This window comes from Culex pipiens, chromosome 2 (assembly GCF_016801865.2).
Source record: "Culex pipiens pallens isolate TS chromosome 2, TS_CPP_V2, whole genome shotgun sequence".
NCBI classification, from domain to species: domain Eukaryota; kingdom Metazoa; phylum Arthropoda; class Insecta; order Diptera; family Culicidae; genus Culex; species Culex pipiens.
This window is the reverse complement of record NC_068938.1, coordinates 221,137,075-221,157,832: the sequence shown is the minus strand read 5'-3', so window position 1 is coordinate 221,157,832 and position 20,758 is coordinate 221,137,075. Positions and strand designations below refer to the sequence as shown.

Sequence of the window (20,758 nt, the reverse complement as noted above, 5' to 3'; positions counted from 1 at the left end):
GTCAGAAAATGACGTATGCGTTTTCGCACTCTGGAGTGGTGGCATCGGACGGGGTGGTCGAAAAAATCTTTTGATCGCAAAAGAAAAAATCTTGAAAATTTCATTATCTCAAAATTTATTCGTTCGAAAATTACGTCGTTCAAAAATTACGTCCATGAATATGTAGGGGGAGGGGACGGGTCTGGGGTTTGTGACAGCCCATGTTAAAGGTGAAAATTACGTAACCTGGCGAGGTGGGGGACGGGGGGTGATGAAATATTGAAAAAATGCATTTTTTAATTTTATGGGCAATCAACCATTCAAATTAGACTAAAATGGAGTCGCAGAATTGGAATTGAATGTTTAAAAGTAAGAAAATTAAAAAGACGAAAAAAAATTTGTTCGTGATTCGATTATCCGAAAGTCGCACACAAACCTTCGGATAATCAACACTTCGGATAATCGAGTCTGGACTGTATTTTAATTTCGCAGTTTTACATTTTGTATATCAAATGTTGATATCCGATTATTTTTAAAGCACAATTTTTGAACATTTTAAAATGATTATACAATATTTTAATCATGCTGTATTGAAAACAATCGAAAGGTTTTTAAAAACATTTTTTTTATGTAAAGTCGTATGACGTTGGTAGAAATATGAAGGTAAATTAAATGACCATGAAAAAAAATCCTCTTTAAAACTCATTTTGTTGTTCCTGACGACCAAAAAAATACAAACGTCTAGGTTAAAAAAAAAGTCCAATAAACCAAATTTTTGTTTTTGCTTTTTGGGTGTTTTTGAACACCCCTTACTCAAAGGCGTTTTCAAAAACATCCAAAAAGCTTAAAATAACATAAAATAACAAATAACAAAATAACACCTTTTCAAAAATAGCATACTCAGACACGCTCAGACATGTATGTATTCATTGCAATTAAATTCTTTTTGAAGACGAAAAAAATATTTGTTTACGTATTAAGGTGAAGCCGTTGAACATTTTCGAAGAAAATTGATCATCACTACAAAATATTCTGCATTGAATTCAATTTTACGAATTTCAGCACCAAAGGAATCAGCATGTTCCGGTTGCTGCCTTCTTGAAGCCACTGAAGGATTTTTTGATCTAAATCAATTGTGCTTCAAAATGTATATAATTTTGTGGTACAGTCATTGACGTCCTAGTTGGCAATCATTGTTTACTGACGATTTCCATAACTTTGCAAGAAATGGGATAATCGTTACCAAAAGGAATCAGTATGTGTAAGACACTATTCTAAACAACTTGTTGAAGGAATTTTATCAAAATATTGAAAGCGACGCAAAATTTATATCTTTGAACGAAAAATCATGACAATGATGGAAGTCTTCACGTTAAGGCCATTGCAAATATTTCACTTCGAAAAATCAAGGGGCAAAACAATATTTTGTTTAAAAAACTTCAAAATTTTAAAGGAAACAGATATCTAATCAACTGAAAACAATTTTAAATTGCATTCCCCCCCCCCCCCCCCCCCTTTGACTTTGGCCACAGCCGAGGGACAGTATTTTTTTATATTTCATCAATGCGAGTCACATCCATAAGCTTGCGGTTGTGAGAGTAGAAAGGAGAACTCGTGAGCTAAGCGTGACAGAAAGTTCTCTCCTTCCCACTGAGAAATGTAACGCCCCGATCGGCCTTCGTCAACCTGATTTTGTTCAACCATCAGACTGATCGGGTCGTTACATTTCTCAGTGGGTTTCTAAAGGTACACTCAAACCCCGATGGTTTGACACCAACCCAAGTAACATTTTTAAACCAACTAGCCACCACCAAGTTTTATTAAGGGTTTATTGTAGCATCTTGATTGCCTAATAGTTTTATTTGAGCATTCACCGCAACCAACAAGCAAGAGCTAATAAATAGGTTCTAACAGGGTTTTATGCCTCGGACATAAAACCGGGTGGAAATAAAAGCCGACTGGCTTTCAATAAGGTTTTATGAAAGTTTTAATAGAGGCTTGAAAACCAGATGGCAATGCCATGCCAAACGGTTTTATCGCATGCTTTGTTAAAACCTAGGGTGTTGTAGCTGTCAAGTGCCATTAGGCATGTAAAAAGCTCACTTAAAACCATAAGCTCCTAAAAGAGCATTTATCGCGGCCAAATAGCAGTGCATAAATATGGCGCTAAACGCGTGCTCTGATTGAATATGATTGACCGCCATCTTGATTGAAAAAATAGAAAACTGAAAAATTTGATTTAAATTTGATGAAAACACACATTTATGCTGAATTTCTGGTATGATTTATATAGCGATAGATGTTTGAAAATATTTTAAACATTTTTTTCAAAAAATTGCAATAAAATATTTTTTAACATTAAACACTATGATTACAAAATATTGATTTTTGATGAAGCGAGTTGAATTTTTTGGCTCTATCTCCCCTACATTTATCAATAAAATTTCAACCGCAGCTGAATTTGAGCCATCAATTGCGAGAAATAAGCTTTCAAATTATTTGGATTACCTCTAATATCTATTATTTATCATCGCCATTTTTGACAACCATCTCCATGAATTCATTTGACAAGACGAAGACTTATTTTTGCTAAAATAAAACCTATTTGGCATAAGACGTTTGAAGACGTATGAAATGTCATTTTTCCATAACTCCTGACTAGGTTTTAACAAAGGTTTTATCAAGGCTTTGAGGATGTTGTTAGGATTTAGTTGTAAAGCCTTAAACTCCTATGTAGGTTTTATAAATAGGCCGTAACAACCTTTTGCGGAGGTCCTTTTGGGTTTTAAGTGGGGTTTATCAAGGTTCTGGGGAGTTTGTTACGACTAAGGGGTTTTAATGTTGGTTTTGGCTGATAGGTTTTATAGCGGTTGTGACAGCTTTGATAAAGCCTAAAATGTTACTTGGGAATTGTTGTCAAACGAACGGGGTCACTTTTTAGTTTGACACCCTCTTTAAGGTGTATTCACATTATACCGCATCCGCACAAAATTTGACAGTACGGACGCACAGTGCGGACGCGATTTCTCCAAAGCATTTCAAATGTTCCCATTCACACTGTTCCGCATCCTTATACGGATCCGTACTGCGGATACGGATGCGGAACAGTGTGAATGGCTGCATATGAAATGCATTGGAGAAATCGCGTCCGCACTGTGCGTCCGTACTGTCAAATTTTGTGCGAATGCGGCTGCGGCTGCGGATGCGGTATAATGTGAATACACCTTTACACGGAGCTCACACACACTACCAAATGATTGGTTTGATAGTAAGTGTGTGTGCCGTGTAAAAAGTGACAGTTCGTCACTTTTTAGTTTGACTTTGACCAACCAACGGGGTACAAACTAAAAAAGTGTCAAACGAAAAAGTGACCAACCACCGGGGGTTGAGTGTATACCCAGTTTATACCCAGACAGAATACTTACAGAAATTGAAAAAAAAAACCTGAACCACTTTGTTAAAATATATGTACATCAGCAGAAACACACCACTTTTCATAATTTTTTTTAAATATTAAAATGCAAACGTTGTTCTGTAAACAACGAAAAAATATATTTTGGGAAAATATGTTTAACCGCTCTATTTTCCCCTATGCCCGACACCTCCTTCAAAGTACGCAGCCAACAGTAGTTTTGCGACCCAACACTTTCGACCTTTCGCAGAGAACACCCCTTTTTTGACAGTTCCTCGAATGTTTATCATGGCGGACGCTCGTTCAGGTTGAGAATTTCACGCCAGCCTGCAATCGTTTACGTTTTTGGTGCGAAAAACCTTGGAAAAAGTTCTTATTTTGACGCTGAAGTAAAGGTAAGCTTGTTTGCTAAGTTATTGGAATGGATTAAAGTTAATCGTGTGGTGTTACATTGCAGAACTGCCAGGATGGATTTCCAGAACCGTGCCGGTGGCAAAACCGGCGGAGGAGGGGTGGCCTCCTGGTCCGAAAGCAACCGGGATCGGCGGGAGCGACTCCGCCAGCTGGCCCTGGAGACGATCGACCTGAACAAGGACCCGTATTTTATGAAGAACCATCTCGGTTCGTACGAGTGCAAACTGTGTCTGACGCTGCACAACAATGAGGGAAGCTATCTGGCCCACACCCAGGGCAAGAAGCATCAGGCCAATCTGGCCCGGCGTGCCGCGAAGGAGGCCAAGGAAGCGCCCTCGAGTATGCAACCGGAGAAGCCCCGGATCGAGCCGAAGAAGTTCGTCAAGATCGGTCGTCCCGGCTATCGAGTGACGAAGCAGCGGGAGCCGGACAATCACCAGCAATCGTTGCTGTTCCAAATTGACTATCCGGAGATTCAGGACGGAATCATTCCGCGCCATCGGTTCATGTCGGCGTACGAGCAAAAGATCGAACCGCCAGACCGCAAGTGGCAGTACCTGCTGTTTGCGGCGGAACCGTACGAGACGATTGCCTTCAAGGTGCCCTCGCGGGAAGTGGAGAAAACCGAGGGAAAGTTCTGGACCCACTGGAACAAGGACACCAAGCAGTTCTTCCTGCAGTTTTCGTTCAAGCTGGAGCCGAAGATTATTCCGCCACCGCCGCCAAACATGCGCATGCCGCACCCGGGTCGGGCCATGTTCAATCCGGTGCCGCCGATGGGAGTCGTTCCGGTGCCACCGCATATGTAACCTTTGTGTGTAAGTAAGATGATCTTTTCTTTTTGACTAAATGGAATAATTGAGATGAGCGTGGGAAAAATATCGTTTTTGGACTTGCGTTGGTGGTAAATCACAATCCTCAACTTATCGGATCGAGATATTCAAAGTGCAGTTAAACTTTCTGTCAAGCTTCTGCGAAAGTTTAACTCCATGTCTATCCCGAAACCTGAACAAAATCTTGAAGACAAAAAACCAAATTTTCTGGACTGTACAAATGACCATTGCCAAAAAAAAAAATCATGAACTTTAAAAACACAAAAAATAAAGGGTTGATTTTTTTTAAACTCAAATGTATTTAAAAATTTTAAAAAATCAGAAGGTTTAGTTAGCCCGAAAAATCAGAGGGCAAAAAAATATTTTTTCAAAACAAATCAAAATTGTAATGGAAAATTAAGTGCAATCAGCAAAAATTAACTTGAAAATTAATTTAAAATGCATTCCCCTGCGTTTAGAAACATTTTTAGCATGTTTGGGTTGAATTAGAAATTTCTTGAATTTTTGAAAATTTTCGATGTTCAGTATCGTAAAAAGCCAATGCTTCGGATAATCGAGTCTAAAGTAAGGAAAAAAACGAATTAAACTAAAAAAAGTTAATTAAGAAAGACGAAAACTTAAAAAAACCACAAAAAAAATCTAACAATAACAAAAAATTTGGAAAAATTATAAAAATTTCAATTACGGACCATGCTATTAACATTAATTAATAATTTTGAATGAACAAAAAGTGTTTTCAAATGCATTTAACACACAACGCAGTTGTTTTGCAATTATTGAATTATATTTTAATTAGGTAGGTACTGTACAAACAGGACGGCGGTTCTAAGACAACTTCTGTTCAACTAAAATCTATTTCTGAACTCGAAAGATTGCTTGCTATGGGTGCGGGACATTTCGCCGAATTAAAAAAACGGTTTGAGAATACTTCTGTGAGTTTTTGCATTCTTTGAAACATGAATCGTTCTTTGTTTTAGCTTTTGGTAATTTTGGTTTTTTTTTATATTCTAGTTTACCTTTAATTTTAATCGTTTTTTTTTAATTCGGCGAAATGTCCATTCGGCGAAACGTACCAGATCCTTGAAGTTTTTTGAAGTCTCTTTTTTTTTCTTAGTTTAATTTATTTAAAACAAGCCTTACCCGAAAAACTTCGTCTTTTCCTTTTTTTCGTTTGTTGACGTTTTTAGCTTTTTTCCTTATTCAGCCTCCTATGATCAAAATTTGATTTTACGCAACTTTTCCCATACAATCTGCAGATTTTCCGGAATCGGTTCCAGAGTGGCCAAAGTTGCCACTTTTTGGCGTAAGAACCTTCCTTGGGCTTATACGAACCCAACGCAACAAAGAGCACCTCGATCCGACGCTCCGTATTGAACTGATTCGCGTTCGAACAAAACCATCGAAATTTTTTATATATATAGATTGATTTTGTTTTTTAATTAGAATTTTTCTATAATGAAAAGTATTTATTTTTGTTTTTAATTAATTTATCTGAAAGTTTGTACAAATATTAAAAAAAAAATAACCCGCCCTCCAATCAGCCCCAAAAATCAAATATTTATTTCACTTCAAAATGTCAATGGAAATTCAAGTGCAATTAGCTGAAATCAATTTTAAATTCATTCCTCTGCGTTTAGAATCATTTTTTGCTTGTTTGGGATAATTCAAAAATCCAAAATTCAAATTCAAAAATCAAACATTTTTGATGTACAATACCGCAAAAAGTTTTTTCACCAAAATTTTTGTTTTTGTCTAATTTTACATTTTTTGAACCATTATGATTGCAAAAAAAAAACGTAACTCGGTACTGTGAAATGCATTTTAAAACGCTTTTTTTTCATTTAAAAATGTTGAAACTATAGCTTGTTATTTAATTTTTTTGCCCCCATTCCACGACCCCCCCTTGTCCCGCCCGTGTGGATCAATCGGACCGCGCACTGGACCCACAATCCGGAGGTCGCTGGTTCGAATCCCGCGGCGGGCGCTCTAAAATTCTTTGTGTAAATATGGGTATCCGGCGCCGTCGCTCCGTGCCTTACTCAAACACTTAGGAGCCCAGGGCGGCGAAGTCCTTGTAGTTAAAAGGAAGACACTAGTGGTTGGTACTAGCAATGGTGGCCGACAGCTATAAAGTCAACTTCGTTTTTTTCCACGACCCCGGCCAGAGCCGAGGGACAAAAATTCTGAAAAAAATTTGCAATGGCCTAAACAGTTTAAATTTTTCTATTTATTTTGTTTTTTTTTCATTTTAATTTTAAAATAAAAAAAAATATTTTTCTTTTTTCTTCTTTTTTTTTAGTTTTAATATTTTAATATTTTATTTTTTAAAGTTTTTTTTTTATTTTTTATTTTTCTAATATTTTTAAATTTGTAAAAATTAGATTTTATTTTAGAGTTATTTTAAAGTATTGTATTTTTGTAATGTCTTTAATTTTTTTTATTTGTTGTAATATACAGTCCAGACTCGATTATCCGAAGTTTGTATGGGACTTCGGATAATCGAATTACTAAGAAAAAAAAAATTGTCGTTTTTTTTTCTTGTTTTAAACATTACATTCGAGTTCTGCGACCCCATTTTAGTCAAATTTTAAAAGTTGATTGCCTATTAAACAATAAAATGTCATCATGAATTTTAACATTTTAGTTCACTTTACTGCCGTTCTCCGCATAATTGTCCCATGTCAATTTTTGACGATTCTGACTTTTTATCATTTTTAGGTTAAATTCTTCGTATACTTTCAGAAAAAACACATCAAATCTAGTACTTTATTCAGAAAATCATTGAAAACAACAACAAGTCTGTTTGTCCCATCGTTGAACTTCTACGCATAATTGTCCCACCAAGTATTTTCTATCACAAAATCATGAGTTTTGCGAAGCATTTTATCTTGTTTACCTGTTTACCTGCAAGAGGATGACAACTAAGGGTGTTAAAATGTTAACCGGGGTGATTAGGGACATATAGGGCGAATAGGGGCCCACGGGACAATTATGCGTAGAAACACAGAAATCGATCGAAAAATTTCAATCGCGTTTTTCTCAGTTGCCCTTTTTTGAACATGTGACAATTATGCGTAGAACGGCAGTTTAGCGTAGTCAAATTTGAGCTCGACAATTAAAAATTTGATAACGAAAAATTTTTTTTTTGTTGTTCGATTATCGATTAAGTGAATTTTTTCCGAGGCCTTCGGATAATCGAGCCTGGACTGTACTTTATGTTTATTTTTCAATTTGCTGCAAAAACTACTTTTCTGGTTTAGTTTTTTGCTTTTGAAAGCTAGCAATTTTTCTATTTTTTTTATAAAATAAAAATACTGAAAGCATCACAAAATGCACAAAATACGATATAACAGTTATGCTACTTTTGTCAGTCCAAATTCTATTAAATTTTGGATTCTTCTGGTTTTTCGGGACAATTTTGCAGGCGGGAAGACACCATTACAATAAACAATGAAAATTGGGTTGGTCTTATTTAAAAAACAAAATAGTTTAACAAAATTTTCTTTTTGGTTTTTGGGTTTTTACAAAAACACTCAAATTAAATCGAGGTATAAACGTTAGGATAAAAAGTTCTTTGTCAAAAAATTGAAACAATTAATTAGTTGGTATGTATTTATTGAAATACTTAGTTTTATACTTAAGAGGCAGTATTTGTAAATATTGCTCGGTTTGTTCTAGAGGTCGTATCGAGGTGCTCCGATTTGGATGAAACTTTCAGCGTTTGTTTGTCTATACATGAGATGAACTCATGCCAAATATGAGCCCTCTACGACAAAGGGAAGTGGGGTAAAACGGGCTTTGAAGTTTGAGGTCGAAAAAACCTAAAAAAATCTTAAAATTGCTCGCATTTCCGTACAACTTCATCAATTCCAACTCTCTTAGTTGCATTCAAAAGGTCTTTTGAAGCACTTCAAAATGAGCTATAGACATCCTGGATTGGTTTGACTTTTTCTCATAGCTTTTGCGAATTACTGTTAAAAATTGATTTTTTTAAAACCTTAATATCTTTTTGCAACAGCCTCCAACACCCATACTCCCATAGATCAAAAGATAGGTAATTACATGGACTATAAGCCTACGGTGTTAACTTCTTGGCCAATCGCAGTTTTTCTCATAGTTATTCGATTTTTCTAGAACAAACATTTTACAACGTTAGTGTTTGCCCTGCAGGCCAAGAAGACGGCACTTTTTGGTCTCAATTTTGTCATATTTGGAATCCTCGGACAATTTCACGTAAGTTAGATGTATTGGAGTTGTAATTTTGATTTAAAAAATAATTAAATAAAACATTTTTGAAAAAAGAAATAGATCTTATTTACCCTGTGATCAATACGTCAAATGCTGTATCAAGTAGGCGAAAACCTGTTTTACCCATAATCCAACAAATTGTTAAAAAATATTTTAATTCATTCTAAATGGCAATTTTTCCAATCAAATTTAAAACTCCAATACTTCTAACTTACGTGAAATTGTCCGAGGATTCCGAATATGACATAATTGAGACCAAAAAGTGCTGCTATGGCGGCCTACAGGGCAAAAACTAACGTTGTAAAATGTTTGTTCTAGAAAAATCGAAAAACTATGAGAAAAACTGCGATTGGCCAAAAAGTTAACACCGTAGGCTTATAGTCCATGTAATTACCTATCTTTTGACTTATGGGAGTATGGGTGTTGGAGGCTGTTGCCAAAAGATATTAAGGTTTTAAAAAAATCCATTTTTGACAGTAATTTGCAAAAGCTAAGAGAAAAATTCGAACCAATCCTGGATGTCTATAGCACATTTTGAAGTGCTTCAAAAGACCTTTCGAATGCATCTAAGAGAGTTGGAATTGATGAAGTTTTACGGAAATGCGAGCAATTTTAAGATTTTTTAGGTTTTTTGGACCTCAAACTTCAAAGCCCGTTTTACCCCACTTCCCTTTATCGTAGAGGGCTCATATTTGGCATGAGTTCATCTCATGTATAGACAAACAAACGCTGAAAGTTTCATTCAAATCGGAGCACCTCGATACGACCTGTTACACATTGGTGAAAAACTCGCTCTTAACAAGCTTACCCCGACAGACTTCGTTCTGCCTTTTTTTTCGTTTGTTGACGTTTTTTGATTTTTGCTTATTCAGCCTCCTGTGATCAAAATATGACTTTACGTAACTTTCTCCATACAGTTTGCCGATGCTCCGGAATCGGTTCCAGAGTGGCCAAAGTGTCAATTGGTTAGCGTAAGAACCTTCCTTGGGCTTATACGAACACAACGCAACAAAAAGCACCTCGATCCGACGCTCCGTGTTGAACTGATTCGCGTTCGAACAAAACCGTCGAAATTTTTTATATATATAGATAGAAGAAGAAGAAGATGGTAACACTGGATTCCTTACTCCACTTACAATCTAACTTTCGTCGTGGAACCTAATCGCGGTATTCATCGGCTGATGGCAGTGCCCCTCCACCAATTGTAACATCCCAAAGTCCGCGCTCGCCACCAGCTTCCCACTGCACAACTTCCTCACACAAACCCACTCATTCCCGCTGCCCTCGAGATACTTCTGACTGCGAAAGATCAACGTCCGACACTTGGGCCGTTCGCCTGCCTTCAAGATCGCGTACCGATCCGCCACCTTCTGGTCCCGATCGAACCGCGCCTCCCCCAAGCACTGCACGGGACCCTCGTGATCGTGCGGCGTTACCACCTCGAACGTTCCGTCCGTGCACTGGAAGATGGCGCCGCGGCAGTCCTTCCGCTGGCAGCACTGCCACTTGATGCGGTTCTGGCGGCGCATGTGGATTGCGGAGGTGTACCGGTGGTCGCCCCAGATCACCTCGTCGAAGCTTGGGGTTGCTTCGGAGGGGGGTTCTCCTTCTCCTTCGGAGGAGGATGGGATGATCAGGTCGGTGGGTTCGTGATTGTGGGTCGAGCTTTGCTCGATCGTTGAGAAGCCGTCGCTGAGCATGATCCGGACGGTGCACTTGGCGCAGACCCACTCGGAGTTGGCTTCGCGAACTGAGCCCTTGGCGAGGCAGTTGTAGCGGAAGCCGTTGCACACGAAGTAGGTGACGTTCTTCTTTTGGGTTCCGTTGATGAAGATGTAGAGGAGATTGGTGCCGGTGGCCACGTCCTGGATGGTTCCGTAGGTGGTGAAGGTTTTCGGGTGGGAATGTTCCGTGGCGGAGAGCACGGTTTGGTTGGTGGTGTTGAGGACGGTTCGGCCGGGGCAGCGGAACTTGTTGCACTCGAGTTTGGTGGTGCCGTTTGGTTGGATGGTTAGTTTGTTGTACGTGTGGCCGTTGAAGTGGTGCAGGAGAGGGTTTGTTCTTGGGGCTGTGTATTCAAGCTGTTTGGCCGTTTTCTTGACTAAGAGTTGGAGGATTGTGGCAAGTTTGGGGGAACTTGTTGAGGCGTCGAGCTCGCAGGGAGCTCGTACTTCTTCCACGGTAGACGCGGACGCGTCTCGAGGTCGCTTCCGGTTGCCTTTTGCCGGTGACAAGACCAATTCGCTTTCCGGAGTTTCATCGTCCCGGATCACGGTCAGCGTTCCGTCGTGAGTATGCTCGATCTCTTCCACGATCCGTTCGAAATCTCCCTCGATTCGTAAGGACGCGTTGCAGCTGTCCGGGTAGCAGCACCACACGTTCCGGCGTTCGTCCCGCAGGGCATAGCTGTACGTGTTGTAGTGCAGCGTAGCCATCGTCTTCTTCTGCGTGATGTGAACGAAGAATCGGTCCTGCTGTTGGCGCTTCACGCTCCAGATTGTCCCCTGCAGATGTTCCGCCACCTCGTGTGGATGGGTCGGCGCCACAAACAGTCCACTGGTCATTAACCGGCCCTTCGCCGGACACTTTTGCTGCGCGCACCGCAGTAACGACCCGCCAGTCCACAGCAAACTCTGATTCGTGTAGCGAAATCCTCCGACGTACATGTGCAAGTAGCGGCTCTCGTTCAAAATGCTTCCATCCGACAGGTAGAACGGATACTTCCGCCGGAACTCGTCCCACACGATCACGTCCCCCTCCAACGGCTCCGCCGTCCTCCGGATCAAGTATTGCAACTCCATCCCGTGTCCTGCACACTTCGCCGTTACAAACTCAAAGCTCGCGTACCCCACCTGAATCCGGATCTTCGCCCCGCACGTCCTCCTTTCCGCTGCCACAATCTCCCGACAGGTCGCGATGAAGCACCCATCCCCCGGAACCACCCCCCACAGCGCGTTCCTAAACACCATCATCGTGCAAGCGTGAACATCGTCAAAAACCGCAAACAACTCCCGCCGACCCTCAACCGCAACCTCACTAACCCTCGCGATGCAGGCCGGATGCGAGTGCTCGACGCTGTCCTTCCGCGTGTAAATCCGTCCCTCGGGACTCACATGCAGCAACTTCTTGCAGGTGTAGCCCCAGCACCGCCAGAAGCACGTCCCATCCGGGAAGAACTCGACCAGCGTGTACCGATGGCCGTCGTAAACCATCCGCAGCGGTTCCGAGGGAATCTCCGACGCGGACGCGTCGTTCAAGTTCCGCGAACGCTTCCCTGATTGACGCGCAACCGCGCCATTCTCCTGCAGATTTTCAATTTTAACCGGTTTCAAGGCAGGAACGTAGCTCGATGTTGACGGAAGCGCTTCGTCGTCAAAAGTCGTTTCCTGCTTCAACTCGAGCGGTTCCAATTCGATGGGCGCGTGATCGGGCGGTTCCGGTTTGATAACCACCATTGGTGGGTACGCCGGCGGAACGACCTCCCGCTGCTTCCGGACGATGTCCCGGAAGGTGCGTTCGTAGCCCAGGCAGAGCTGCTTGAAGTGGTGGAAGTGGTTCAGCAGAGTAACGCATCGTGAGCAAACTAACGTCGCCGGGAAGTCGTCTTGTGAAATCTAAAATTAACAAAATTACATAAAATACCCACACATTTTTTTCAAACCATACCGTAATTCCGAGACAGTGCTCAATTTTGCTTGCTAGCTGGTCAACCGCGAGCGAATCCTCCAACTGTTGGCCGCGGAGAAAGCACAACCGGCAAGTGGTTCGGAAATCCTGCAGGGTTGTGGCCGTTGGCGCGGCGTTTGCCATCGGTATGTCCATTGTTTTATTCACCGGGAGACGAAAATTTAATTATGTCGAAAAGGAAAGTTTTACGACATTATTTACGAGCTCGCTTAACTGTCTTCATTTTTCTATTTACAAACAATAAAACTGTCACCTTGCGTGCGCAAGGTGGCTGCGTGCTGATAAGTGGGTGGGTGCAGGGGAGTGACAAGTGCGCTTGATTTTAGAGGACGGTGCACTGTGGGAAAAATGAGAAAGCCATTAATGTTTCTTTTTGTCTAAAATTACTTTTTCGCAGTTTAATCTAAAAAATGTTTTATTCTAGAATTGTCAGAAATCAAGAGACTTTTTTATTTTAAGTCTTCGTTAATCTTATTCGGAAATCTACTGTACAAAACAAGGTGCAACACATTAGGTCTATTCCCGTACTTGCAGAATTGGGTACTAAAGCCCTATGTCAATTTTTATGTGCAACGGTAAAAAACACGATTAGAAACAATTTCTGATCACTTTTTTTCATTTTAATGCAAAAAAAAATAATTTGACAAGACAACATTTTGTCGATGGATCAACTATGGTCCCCTTGGAACGAGCTGTCAAGTAGGAGCTTTTCTGTCAAGAAGGACCAAAAGGTTAATTTTTCAAAATTGATTTAAAAATCCATTTTAATCTGTTTATGGTCGTACAAAGGGTCATTGTACTTAGAAAAATAAGCTTCATTGCTGTAAACAATAATATCAGCAATCTAAACTTCATTTTAGGACCCAATTGCAGAAATTCTGCAGCCAGCATAAGTCACTTTTTTGCAGCGCGTTCCCGTACTTTTCAGCTCGCTCTCTTCAACTCTCTCTTTTGCAGAAGTTCTGCAAGGAGAGAAGCGGCAAAACTTTTGCCTGGGTAGCGCGTTCCAGCACTTTTTTGCAATATTGTACACAGTTGAGTGGATTTACTCAAATTGGGCATTTTTTTTTAATTATTTCAAAATATTAAAAAAAATGACAAAAAAAAGTAATTGAAAGCCTTGAACCGGGATATTATTGTTTCATGCAACACAGCATTTTATTTAAAAAATCAAGAATGTACCATTTATTAAACTTGAAATTAATTATGCTTAGGTAGAAATTTTATATTAAAACTCAAAACTTTTACATTAGGTAAACAATTAAAGAAATGAAAATGGCAGGTACGTTTAATAAAAAAAACAAAGGTTTAATATAGAGCTTTATGACGTTTCGCGTACGCACACTAGCGCACCATTTGGTTTTGCTGGCTGTCAAAAATTAACCTCACTTTATTTTCGTGTACGTACACGCAATACATACGCACGTAGATTACTCTTTAGAAGGGACCATAAATACATGTTTCAATAGCAAAATGTTTGAAAGATTATTCAGGATAACATAAATAAACTATGACTGGATGTCACATGGAAGAACAACGGTGACGCAGCGAAATTGAAAATTTTCAAAAAATAAATGAATCACAAACTCAAAAATTTTGAAACTCATAAATTTAGAAATCTGGACATTAAGAAATTCATAATTAAAAATATTTAACTAAAAAACTTATATTTTCAATTTGAGAAACTTAAAAAAATAAATCAGATATTTGAGAAATTAGAAAATGCAAATATTTATATCAGAAACATACAAAAAATCACAAATTTAAAGCCTTGTTCAAAGCTTAAAAAATACAAATAATTTAAAATTAAATATTTAAAAAAATCTTAATTTTAAAAATTCAAAAGAAAAAAAAGGTTTTCAACATAGAAGTTCCTAAACTTAAAAATTCTAATATTTTTAAATCTAAATAAAAAAAATCAAAAGTTTGAATAATTCTTTGTTCAAACCAAAAATTCAAAAGCTACAGTTAAAAAAATTAAGAAACTTAAAAAAAATCAAAAATAAGTAAAATTTTAAAATTCTGTAAATCAATAAATTTAAATTTCTGTAAATCAAAAATTTTAAAATTCAAATATTTAAAAAAATAGAAACAGCTCGTACTCTTTTTTCCGAAGATTTTGTCAAAATCCAGAAACCAGAACAATTTCGGTTTAGTTGAGTTTTGTATTGGAATCTTTCAACACTTAAATTCCTATCAACACGTGTTGTTCAAAATTATTTCAACGTCAAAAATTAAACAAAACTATATTGAATTAAAAGTATTTTCAATATTTAAAATTATAAAAATAAAACATAGGATTTTTCCAGAGTTGATTCAGAATGATTATGACTTCTACTGACAAAAAAGTCATTTTCTATGCAAATAATTACTTTAAGATAGATAAAACAAAAAAATAAAAAGAGAATTCTTGTAAATTTGATTCTTCACCGGATAAATTAAGCGGAAGACAATGTTTAACTTTAGTTTTGACGTTTTCGGATAATTACGAATTGTCAAATGATGTTTTACCATCTCCTGTTATAAAAAAGATTACATTCTCAATTTTCAAAAACATAAAAAAAAATATTTTGCGCATTTCCGTTCTCGTGCAACAAAATAAAAAGAAGGGGAAATTTTTAAACACTTTAAATCTTTTTTCGTGAATTCCCATCAATACAGACAATTTTGCCGAAGACACAAAATCGATTAAATGTGATTTATTTGGACGAACTAATGATCTTAAATGGCTGTTTTGTCAGAGAAACTACTCAAAAAATTCAGCCAATTTAAAAAAATACCATATAAAAATTTGTGGGAAATAGCATATCCCTGAAGAATCTTATTGAATTTATACTAAGATTTATACAATCTTCTTTCATTTGTTGTTGTTTTCAAAAAAAAATCTTCTTGTATTTTAAATTTCAAAAGTTTCAATTTAAATCAACTTTCAAAACTTCCTGATTTGCAAGTCCTGATTTCCAGTAACGATTTAGAGAATTCTTAAAAAAAACGTTTCTTAATCCACCTTTAGGTGGTTGGTGCCTTCCTCAAATTCATAAAGTCAATACATTCAGTAAAAAAAGCAACATCCCCCCTTAACATGTCAACTTAACTTAACAAATCAACTTTATTACTCATTTCTTTTGATAGGGTTCGCAGACCTTTAATATTTCTGGCTCATCGGCAAGGTCTGATAAAAAACATATCCAACGATAGTTCGCATGGAAGATTCAGACAATATTTCTATCACAATATCTGAAATCCGGCCTCCAAAAAGTGTATAAATGACACTTAAGTGCTAATAACTTTTGATAGGGTCGTCAGATCTTCAACGTTTTAGGCTCATTTGAAAGGTCTTTCAATTATCTAACTAACGACGGGTTGCATGAGGGACCCGGACATCATTTTCATTGAAATATCTGAGATCCGGCCTCCAGAAAGTGTATAAATAACACTTAAGTGCTTATAACTTTTGATAGGGTTGTCAGATCTTCAATGTTTTTAAATCTTTGGAAAGGTCTTTTTAACACCTTTCTGAAATTGTATAGCATGGAAAAACCACCCTTTTTACAATCTTCCGGACATACGCCAAAATCGTTTTTTAGCATAACTTTTGAAGTACTTAACTAAACTTGCTGATTTCAAAAAGAGACCTATGGGACCCCAATACGGTTCGAATGAGACTAATATGGTCAAGATCCGTTCATCCAGTCCGGAGATAATCGAGTGACAATTTTTTGTCCACCCACCTACACACATCCACACAGACATTTGCTCAGAACATGATTCTGAGTCGATATGTATACGTGAAGGTGGGTCTACGAGGTCAAATTAAAAAGTTCATTTTTCGAGTGATTTTATAGCCTTTCCTCAGTAAGGTGAGGAAGGCAAAAACAAAAATAGATTAATGTTGTGCTTGAATAAATTTTAGGGCATACAAATGAAAATATTCAAGTTTAATGGAATTTAGGGTTGGGGGACCATCGATAAACCACGTAGACACTTTAGGGGGGGGGGGGCGGTTGTCGATTTCTTTGGTATGCAAACTGTCCACGATGGGGGGAGGGGTTGAGATTTCCAAAAAAGTGTCCACGTGGTTAATGGATAGTCCCGTTAGAGATTAAAAACCGATTAAAAACGGCATTGTTTAAACTAGTGCTAGCGACCTATTGGCCACATAAGATTTTTTTTGGTTCTAGTATCAAACTGGAAAGAAAACATTTATCAAAATTAGAAAGCTTGTGTAGAAGCAGAAAAAAATCGCGGTTTGAAAATTGAGATTTTTTACTTGATTTGCGAGGTGGTCCGATTTAGATGATATATAGGGTTTCTGCTTGTTTTGATGCTTTGAAAAAAAAATTATGACATTGTGATATTGAGAAACCAAGACGACAGAGATTATTTTTTAAATATTTTTTTATTTATCTTTCATCATTAGTTTTTCATGAATAATAATAATTAATAATAATCGTAATAATAATATTGTTGCTTTTCGGTTTTCATCCTATCTCCGCACTACTAATAATTTTTACAGTGTTTTCAGCAGTATCATTCTTTTCCTTCATTTTTTTGCAGCTTATTTTGCCATTACAACATTCTTTGCATGCCGTTGCTGATTTTATTCCTTCAATTTATTTACCACTAATTTTTTTCTCCAATGTTTTTGTTTCTCTACGTCACTTACCATTTTTTGTTTATTTTATTTTTCTTGATTTTTTTACATTTACGATTTACGACCCCTTAGCAGTTATATATTACAAAACAGGGTTTTCACTCACTAGCTTTCGTGTTTCTTCTTCTTCATCTCATCTTTTTTCGCCTTCCTTCATCCTAGTCTTATTATTTCCTTTCCGCTTTCGCCACAACAATATTAACGTTTTTTGTCAGCTTTTTTTCACTTCTGTTATGCAATTTTCTTTGATTTTTTTTTCTTTATTTCGGCGAACAATTTGCCACCGTTTGTCACTTTTAAAAACTTTGATTTTACAGTCCTAGGGTTTTCATGTTTTCGCCTTCATTTATTCGGATCGGGTCTCTCTCTTTCGGGAAGTTGAAATAAAAATTTACAAAATAACACGGAGGGAGCAAGGTTTACTGTTCTTTTTTTACAGAGAGAATATTCCATTCGGAAGAGAGCGGAATTACTATATTATAGTAATGCTCACAGATATTCTGCCTCTTTATATAGTGTTTTTTTTGTTTGCTTTGCTACACGACACGAATTCTGGCGGGGAAGTTTGCCCCGTGTTTTTTTTATTTCGGAAAAAGAAGCTACAACTAAGTCTTTCCGTTAAAGTTGTGTTGTGTGTTGAGTGATAGAGAGCACTATTTACAACGTTTGCTCTAAACTGATAAACAAACTTAGCGTAGTGGTAAACTGCTTAATTTTGAGTTTGTTTTAAAAAAAGCAGACAAGATTAACCAATAAATACACAAATTATGTACAAAGTCTTTCAGATTTGTTTTTCCTGATTTTTAATTCATTCGAGTTCTGATCTTAAACAATAGTCAAAAAGGGAGCGCCATCTTTTTCCTTGGAAAAAAGACGCACTCTTCAGTACATTGATTGATATTTCTTTCCTCTTTGCGGTCGAGGGTAAGAAAACAAAATTTTTGATTGCACAATTTCGTATCGACGGTCTAAATTGTTTTGTTTTGAAACAAAAATCCGGCCTCTCGTTTCGAAACGGGGCACGGCAATGAGTCGGAATCGTATGTGTCGTGTACGGAAAAAAAAGATCAAAGTAGGCGCGCTGTGCGGAAGTCACTTCTACTTCTTTTTCCTACACCGAGAAAAGTTAGTCGCCGTTTTCTCGTATTGCTTTTGAGTTTTTACTTCATTCTTTCATTCATTTTTTTTTGTTTGCTTTATTTTCTCTACAGTTCTACATTCATCTTAGCTTGTTTTTTTCTGTTTTTTTTTTTGTTGGGATCGCGGGTTTGACCATTTATATTCAACGAACGAAACTTAAGCAGTTTCTATTGTTATTTGGGAGGCGAGGGGCAAAATAAACAATCTCCTATTCTGGAACGTAACAGAATAGGTTTCAGACAAAAAATAGTTTGCAAGCGTCTTCCAGTTTTTTTCGAGGAGACAGAATCAGAGCGAGTATTGGTGTATTTGTGTGCTGTGTCTGAGAGTATTGCTGTAAACGAGTACTGTTTGAATGTGTGTTTGTGTGAGTTCAGTAAACTGAAAACAAAATGTCGCTTCACTTCCATATGTTTGAGTGGTTTGCTACTTATATGTTTTGGTATTGTTTGCGTTATCTTTAGTCAACTATGTTTTATGTTTTCTGTATTTTTTTGTTTTTGTTTCGCTTGATTTAAATGATGCTTATTCGGTAGTGATTCTTGTTCTATTTCATCTGCTTCGTGTTTTAGATTACCTTCCATGTGTTCGGTTCATATAAGAATTTATTACAAATACCCTGTAGAAGCCAAGAAAAGAGAATTTACCATTTTTTTCTTCTTGTTTGCCGTTTTTGAGCCAACCATTTGGAGCTGTGTGAGTTTTATGTTTCCCCATTTCTATATCGACATTTGCTAGGAGATTATCTGTTTTTAATTATCATTCATCTTTTTTTATTCAGTTAAAATCAGGAAGCAAGACGGATTTGTGTCTGTGTGATTTCGTTATTTTGTTGTTGTTGTTTGTGTGATGTATCAAAAGGGGTTATGAAACGCAAAATAGGAAATTGTTTGTCGTCACGTTAAGCTCGATTTGGAATCGAAATTAAAAACACCACTGCTTGGCGCGTGCGCTCACGACGCACACAAATTAAAAACACGGCCTACTACACATCACTAGTATGCGTGTGTTTGTGTTTTTTAGGGGGCGGGGCCATTCTAGTACTACGCGTTCGGGGTAATAGAATCGTCTCATGGCCTACTGCGCGCGCTGGCGCGCCGATAAAACCATTAAAATTTCTGCAAAAAGGAGAAGATTTCACTATTTTGTTTATATCGTTTCGTCTGTCTCACTGTTTTGTTTACTTATTTTGTCTCTTTATCACTAGTGTTTACTAAGTTTACTGTACAAATGTCACCTACGGATTAAGTGTTTTATCATTTCCCCTTTTGTTTTCGTTCAATAACGTGTGCATTCGTTTCCGTCTCGTCTCCCCCCGCTTTCATATGGCACCACTTGTAATCTTCTCCTTTTTCTTTGTTATGTTGTATCTCCCGCTTTCGGTGAGATTTCTCAGTCACTTCTTGATTTGTGTCTTCTCAATTTTGTTTCTTCTTTTTTCTGTTTTGTAAAAATATTTCCACGACCATTTGCTGAGTTGTCTCCGGTAATTGTTTTATTCTTTTTTCATTTGTTTGTGAGTTTCTTTTTTTTTACAGTATCGACTAGTTCAATGGCACTGTTTGCACAACACCAAAGTTTGCTTTTTTTTGTTGGTTGTGTGTGTGTTAGAGAATTTTCCATCATGCAATTTCCATATTCTACTGTCACATTCGTTTTATTTTCTTTTGTTTGCCTTAAAACTGCTGCTTACGTGCTAAAAGACATTCACAATTTTCCACATTTAATTTTCAGCTAATTAACTACATTGTTCTCCTATTTATAAGTGTTTTTTTTTCTTCTGTTTTGTTCTGCTTGTCCGTTTGCGTTTTCTTACTTTCTCATCCTTTCGTCTTTTTTTTTTTCTTTCTGCAAAATATATAAAATGATAATATTTTCCCTTCCTCTATACGTCGTTTTTGTTCTAGTTTTGTTTGAAAAAACGTGGTTCACGGAATGGCGTGAGAATGTGATTTTGATTTGATTTTACCATTTGTGTTTATGTTTGTATGATGATGATACACTTTTGTTTCCACCATACAATGTACGAGTATTGTTGGGGAGTTGGGGGCGGGGGTTTAAAGCGGATGATAACTGCGATGCGATGAAATAATATTCTGTTTTTAGATGGGTCAGTGTGGGTTGTTTTTTAGAAAAACTGGCGACATTCACAACATGGCGGAAACCATATTTATTACGTTACTTGTTTTACTTTTTCACTTTTATATGTTGTGTGTGTATTTCACAATGGATTATTGTTTGATCTGTTTTCTGCCTGCGTGTTTGTAGCTTACTCTATAAAAATATGTTTTCTCTTTACGCTCTTTTCAGAGTGGGGTTAGCAAGAGTCTTTTTTCCTACTTGCAGAATCGTGAAATTTGCGTTTTTCTTTTTTCCACTGTCCAAAAATGA

General features: G+C 37.5%; 2 protein-coding genes across 2 annotated transcripts; one reads left to right on the top strand and one right to left on the bottom strand.

Annotated features, from left to right (window-relative positions):
- The first annotated feature begins 3,646 nt into the window (after positions 1 to 3,646).
- On the top strand, positions 3,647 to 4,684 carry LOC120427874 (splicing factor 3A subunit 2). Its single transcript, XM_039592804.1, has 2 exons — positions 3,647 to 3,786; positions 3,849 to 4,684. Exon 2 carries the CDS (start codon positions 3,859 to 3,861, stop codon positions 4,612 to 4,614), a length of 756 nt encoding a protein of 251 aa, XP_039448738.1. The 5' UTR covers positions 3,647 to 3,786; positions 3,849 to 3,858; the 3' UTR covers positions 4,615 to 4,684.
- Positions 4,685 to 8,281: 3,597 nt separating this feature from the next.
- On the bottom strand, positions 8,282 to 12,787 carry LOC120427878 (uncharacterized). Its single transcript, XM_039592810.2, has 2 exons — positions 12,553 to 12,787; positions 8,282 to 12,500 (listed from the first exon to the last, which is right to left on the bottom strand). Exons 1-2 carry the CDS (start codon positions 12,706 to 12,708, stop codon positions 10,026 to 10,028), a joined length of 2,631 nt encoding a protein of 876 aa, XP_039448744.1. The 5' UTR covers positions 12,709 to 12,787; the 3' UTR covers positions 8,282 to 10,025.
- Positions 12,788 to 20,758: the final 7,971 nt, after the last annotated feature.